We start from the raw sequence: 6,391 nt of genomic DNA, 5'->3' as shown, positions 1-6,391 counted from the left end.
ATCAGTTGAGCGCTCAGAGAGTTTGGCTGAGACGTGGAGAGGCTCTGGTAGTTCAGCAGAGACATGGAGAGTCTCTGGTAGTTCCGCAGAGTTTAGACTGGATTCAGGAAGATCAATGGTGACTTGACTCTGCTCATGAAGATCATTGGTGACCTGACTCTGCTCATGAAGATCATTGGTGACCTGACTCTGCTCATGAAGATCATTGGTGACCTGACTCTGCTCATGAAGATCATTGGTGACCTGACTCTGCTCATGAAGATCATTGGTGACTTGCATTTGCTCATGAAGATCAATGGTGACTTGTCTTTGCCCATGAAGATAGTCGGTGACTTGACCTTGCCCATGAAGATCATTGGTGACTTGACTTTGTCCATGAAGATCACTGGTGACTTGCCTTTGTCCATGAAGATCACTGGTGACTTGCCCTTGCACATGAAGATCAATGGTGACTTGAATTTGCCCATGAAGAACACCGGTGACTTGACTCTGTCCTTGAAGATCACCAGTGACTTGACTTGACTCCTGAGGTCTAACTGTGGTAGTGCTTAACTCATGAGTGTCAACAGTGACTTGACCTGACTCTGGAGTGTCAACGGTGACTTGACCTGACTCTGGAGGGTCAACGGTGACTTGACCTGACTCTGGAGGGTCAACGGTGACCTGACTTGACTCTGGAGGGTCAACTGTGGCTGTCATCTTGTGTAGAGGCGCTGGACAAGCGGCCATCTTGTGCCATGACTCTGGACCGGCGGCCATCTTGGGCAGTGGCGCTGGGCCGGCTGCCATCTTGGGCAGTGGCGCTGGCAGCCACCTTGTGCTGTGGCACTGGGCTGGCGGCCATCTTGCGCGGTGGCGCTGGGCTGGCGACCACCTTGAACTTTGGCGCTGGGCTGGCGGACATATTGTGCAGTGGTGCTGGCCTGGCGGTCCTACTGTCTGTAGACCCCGGTCTAGAGTCGGCCTCCCACCGGGAGAGACAGGTGTGGCTGGGGTATCCCACTGAGATCGATGTTGTAGGTAACTGGTGAACCCCCAAAAGTCCAGTATCTCCAGCCCCTTCATCTCCCACCCAGGCAAAGGGTCATCCAGGCAGCTGTTAAATAGGTCCTTCAGGGCCTCATCATTGTACCCCAATCCTAATGCCAACATCCAGAATTCCTGTGCTACACCGCCCACCTCATTCCCCCTTTGACGGAGGGCGGTTAGTTTACTGAATCTTCTCCGCCGGTCCATGCTGGCTGGGGAACGGAGAAAGAAAAATCCCACACCGCTGGATCTTGTCTTGATGGAGTCCTTCTGTCACGTACGGGAACACAGGAGACGTGCGATCCAAGTGCAGTGTGAGATCTATTGGGCAATCCAAAATCGGAGTCAAAACAAGCCGGGGTCGTAACCATTCATCAGTCCAAAACAGAAACAAACAAACAAACAGGATCAGGAACAGGAACTCGAAAACTAGGAACGCGAGGAAACCAGGTGATGGAAAGTAAGGACTCCATGAAGACAAATGGAAACAGACCGGATTAAATAGGCAGGGTAATGACTATCAGGTGCAATTAACAGGAGTGCAATTACTTTGATGAAGGGACAAGGCTTTGTGGGAATTGTAGTGCCTGCGGTGAGCTGCCTATGGGGAAGTGAGACCACTAGTGGACACCCAGGGAAACAGAGACCAGACAGCGTGACAGATACAGCCTACTGCACTGAAGTGAAGTGGAGCACACGTCTGAAACTTAAAGTTTAACATTTAAAACGGAACTTAACGTTTAAATTAATATTTAATTTAATATTATTATTTATTACACGGCTCTGTGGAATACTCGATTCTGATTGGTCAGTTGCGACATTCTGAGGTATGTTATCCCTGGATAACAACCTGTAAAAGCTAATAACACAGGCTCATCCGGCTGACAGCAGTCGGCGCTGTACTCTTGCTAGAACAATTTTTTTTTTCTTGGTGGAAGCTTTGCGTTTGCTTAGCTAATAAAATATTAAAGCTTGATTTAAAATGGTGTAAAATTGTTTAATTATGTCATCCTGGTATCACGGACTCGCTCTCGTTTCATATAAACCCAGCTGCTGACATTTTGCTACGATTGTTTTGTACGGTGTAATGGATTAAAAGAGAACTAAAAAACTGAGGTTTTAAAACTAAAAAACTAAGGTTTTAAAACATTAAAACATTTAAAACGTCTAAATTATTTGATTGCCTTAATTATTTTGTCATAAAATGTTGTTTAATACGTGTTTTGCCTGCCCTGTTTGCCTTAAATGTCCGTTTAGTTTGAATTTGCCGGCTAAAACTATAGGTCAAAAAAGAAGCCATATCTAAACATGATCTAGAAGCACAGGTGTTTTCTCTGGGCCAAGGCTCATTTAAAATGGACTGTGGGAAAGTGGAAACCTGTTCTGTGGTCAGACGAATCAAAATTTGAAGTTCTTTTTGGAAAACTGGGACGCCATGTCATCTGGACTAAAGAGGATAAGGACAACCCAAGCTGTTATCAGTTCAGAAGCCTGCATCTCTGATGGTATGGGGTTGCATGAGTACTGTACGTGTGGCATGGGCAGCTTACATATCTGGAAAGATATATAAACACTGCATCACCGGCAGTAGTTGGTCATATTACCACCGCGTTGGTAAAAATCTGCCACCGTCAAAGCCCTACCAACAGCCTTGTGTATATAGTGTGGTTGTGCTTCGGGGTGATCCTTGAAAGTGTCCCAGCTTCAGGTCCTTTCTGATGCCATCCCCTCCACTCTCTCCCACTTGTGCGCTTTCTGTATGGTCCTGTACTAAATACTCATAAAATATCAACTTTGATATTGTGAAATATTTTTAACTGAAAACTAAATGCAAAACAAATCACATACAAAATTTTTGCTTTACATTTCAACAACAAAGTGCACAACACTATTCATTAAACAATGTATTCAAAGTTTGCAATATTAACTAATTATTCACAAGCAGTGTTTTCAGAGCCCCCAGTTACACTGTTTTAATCAGAATCCTAATTAATAAACAAGTAAAATCAAATTAAGTAAATTTTTTATTAAACTAAGTAAAATCACAACCTATCACAAAAGGTCAATGAATCTCTACCAAAAGTGACAGTGCAATGTAGCAGATGAACAATTTCTTACCAATGTGCCAATAATAAGCAATAAGTAACAAGAAAGAAGAAATGGTTTACTGAAAAGTTCTTAAAAAGCAGGGTTTCATTTTATACCATTTTTTTATACCAGAGGTTCTCAAACTTTTTATACCAAACACTTAAGAAAATATTTGACTCTCTTAAAGTACAGTATACCACCATAATGACCAACATTACATTTCAGCAGTGTAGTAGGCCTGAGTACCACTAGTGCTACTCGTACCACACTTTGAGAACCACTGCTTTAAACAATCTTTAATTCATTTAAATTGTACTGACATTTGAAAACATGAACAGAGTATGTTATCTTTGAGACTATTGTACGATTAACACTATAATAAATTATATTAAGACTTAAAGTTCTGCATAATTAAGGGCGTGGCCACTTGAGTGACAGGGATATTGCCGCTGCTGACAATGCCGTCGCGCTAGGTGGGCGTGGCTACAGCAACTAGCTCCCGCCTTTTTGCCCATTTTTGATTGTCCGGGAGAGTCGCGCGGTGACGCGCTGCCAAGATGGCGACGGCCCGCTCTACACACTTTAGGCTTCAAAAACTTTCTTCAGTAGTCTACGGGTGACGTCACGGACACTATGTCCATATTTTTATACAGTCTATGATTTGAATTCGTGTGTTGGAGGCTGTGTTTGGATTTTCTGTTGAGATTTTAATAAACGTCGATATGGTTGGTCAGTACTGCTAGATCAAGAACTGCCATAGAAGGTCACACGATCGTTCAGGGAGGAAACTGAACAACGGAATACGTTTTTTCAGCTTTCCTTCCTGGAAAAAACAACAAGGGAAGCAGGTGGAGGAGCTGACGAAAAGACGCCGGATCGCGTGGGTTGCCGCAATCAGGAGAAAAAAAAATGTACTTTCCAAAACATCCCTGCATCAGCGAGAGTGTGATCGCTGCATTTTCAGTCAGGTGAGTTCTCTGGTCTAACTTTGACCTAAATGTAAATATGTATATATATATATATGTATATGTCACACACTGTCAATAGTTTTATCAAGATCACTTTAAATTAACGTGTTAGCTTTTGTTTATCTTCTGGTCCAGTTTCTACTAACATAATTATGTATGTGTGTGTGTGTGTGTGTGTGTGTGTGTGTGTGTGTGTGTGTGTATATATATATATATATATATATATATATATATATATATATATATATATATATATATACACATACATATATATATATATATATATGTATGTGTATATGTATATATGTGTGTGTGTGTATATATGTATGTGTGTTGAAAGTATATGAAGATGTCCATAATTGTCTATAACCTACAAAATTGCTGTATTAACAGGACAACCAGCATTTGAAATGCTGGACACTCATCCTGACTGGGCACCATCTTTGCTTCTGGGCCACAATGAAGTGAAAGTGATGAACAAAGAGAGGTTTGCACGTCAGTTAAGAAGACACCTCAAACATCAGGTAATTAGCAAGAGGCCAGGAAAGGAAGGGGAGGAGAAAGAACAAGAAGAAAGCACGGAGGAGGTGGCGCAAGATGCAGAGTAGGATGTGGAGGAGGTACCACTAGATGCAGAGGACACAGCACAAAATCCTGATATTCAGAGTGCAGAAAAATGTGTGCACTGCAAATCTACGCATGCTGAACTTAACCGTCTGCTCGAGGAAAACAGGCATCTGAAGCAAGAGCTCGACAAGCGCAAAATGACAGAGCAATTTTTGAAGAATGAACATGGCAAGGTAAAATATTACACTGGACTTCCAACATATGCCATTTTTCAGGTTTTGCTGTGCCATATAATGCCATTTCTGCCTCAGGGAAAAAGAAAGTTGACACCTTTTCAAATGATCCTTCTCACATTGATGGGTCTAAGATTGGATCTGCCGATCCAGCACATCAGCCATCTATTTGGTGTGCACCGAGTAACTATTAGTGCTGCATTTCACGACACATTAAATGTACTCTACTCACGGTTGTCTCCACTGGTGCATTGGCCAGACAGAGAGAGTTTGTGCGTCAGTATGCCACGCCAGTTTGCGGAGACATTTGGAAATCGTGTTGATGCCATTGTGGACTGCTTTGAAATTTTTATAGAAAGACCATCCAATCTTCAGGCAAGAGCACAAACATTTTCAAATTACAAACACAGGCATACACTGAAATACCTCATCGGCATTACTCCACAAGGAGTAATTTCTTTCATCTCCAAAGGGTGGGGTGGACGGACAAGTGACAAACGAATAACAGAGGACAGTGGTTTTCTAGACAAACTACTTCCAGGTGACATGGTACTGGCAGATCGAGGTTTTGACATAAAGGAGAGTGTGGGACTGATGTGTGCTGAAGTGAAAATACCAGCGTTCACAAAGGGTCGTCATCAATTGGATGCAAAAGATGTGGAGGAAACAAGATCCATTGCGCATCTCAGAATACACGTGGAAAGAGTTATTGGTCAAGTTCGGAATAAATACAAAATTTTGTCTTCTCAAATTCCCATAAATATGGTTCTGCCATGTGAGGGTGAGACTGTGGTTTTCTTGGACAAAGTTGTCACAGTCTGCTGTGCTCTTACAAACATGTGTCCAAGTGTTGTGCAGTGATTGCTAAATCAGCTGGTTTGTAAAAACGTTTGTTAAAAGTTGTACAAAGCAAGAGGTGTTGTGTATTGTATATTCCTTGATGATTTGTAGGACAGTTGATGAATGATGTTGAATTTGTGGTTTATGTTAGCAGATGATAAAGACAGGCCACATTGCATGAATCAAAAATTATTTTGTTTTCAATGAACAATTTGCTTTGATATTTTTACATCCCTTTTTAAACTGTTTGTGACTCAAGTTTTTATATAACTGCTTAATAAATACATTAAGTGACTTATCTGTTTCTGTACTGATTGTATCCACAGAGACCACAGAATACAGCAGAGAAAGAATCAATTTTACAGAATCATTAAGATACGTAGGTATTAAAACATTTTCAGTAAGGCCATCCTTAAAAATATTTTTGTTTGCAGTAACAGTAATTAAAAAAAAACGGTCGGTAGGTCGGGCTATATTTTTTTCTTCAAGTTTCAATGTAAAAAAAAAAGTAAATTTTTGTGATGGTGATGACGTCGGTATGAATTAAAAAAATTAGCATATTGTGACGTCACTGACCGGGTCTTCAACCCGTGCCTTCGGGCGCATCATTGCAAACCTCATTTTGATGCAGGCTATATAGACCACAAACAAATTTAAATCTTTGTC

The 6,391-nt window shown here is 41.6% G+C and overlaps 1 protein-coding gene across 1 annotated transcript; it reads left to right on the top strand.

Annotated features, from left to right (window-relative positions):
• The first annotated feature begins 3,782 nt into the window (after window positions 1-3,782).
• LOC132115134 (uncharacterized) lies at window positions 3,783-5,944 on the top strand. Its single transcript, XM_059523536.1, has 3 exons — window positions 3,783-4,085; window positions 4,479-4,672; window positions 4,706-5,944. Exons 2-3 carry the CDS (start codon window positions 4,496-4,498, stop codon window positions 5,744-5,746), a joined length of 1,218 nt encoding a protein of 405 aa, XP_059379519.1. The 5' UTR covers window positions 3,783-4,085; window positions 4,479-4,495; the 3' UTR covers window positions 5,747-5,944.
• Window positions 5,945-6,391: the final 447 nt, after the last annotated feature.

This window comes from Carassius carassius, chromosome 34 (genome assembly GCF_963082965.1).
Source record: "Carassius carassius chromosome 34, fCarCar2.1, whole genome shotgun sequence".
Lineage (NCBI taxonomy): Eukaryota > Metazoa > Chordata > Actinopteri > Cypriniformes > Cyprinidae > Carassius > Carassius carassius.
Note: the sequence above shows the minus strand (reverse complement) of the source record. Positions and strands in the feature narration are given on the sequence as shown.

What these genes read in the sequence shown, in the direction of transcription:
- LOC132115134 (XM_059523536.1), top strand. Translation starts at nt 4,496, where the DNA reads ATGCTGGACACTCATCCTGACTGGGCACCATCTTTGCTTCTGGGCCAC. An exon ending in AAGAAGAAAGCACGGAGGAG is followed by an intron (nt 4,673 to 4,705) that starts GTGGCGCAAGAT and finishes GATGTGGAGGAG; the next exon opens with GTACCACTAGATGCAGAGGA.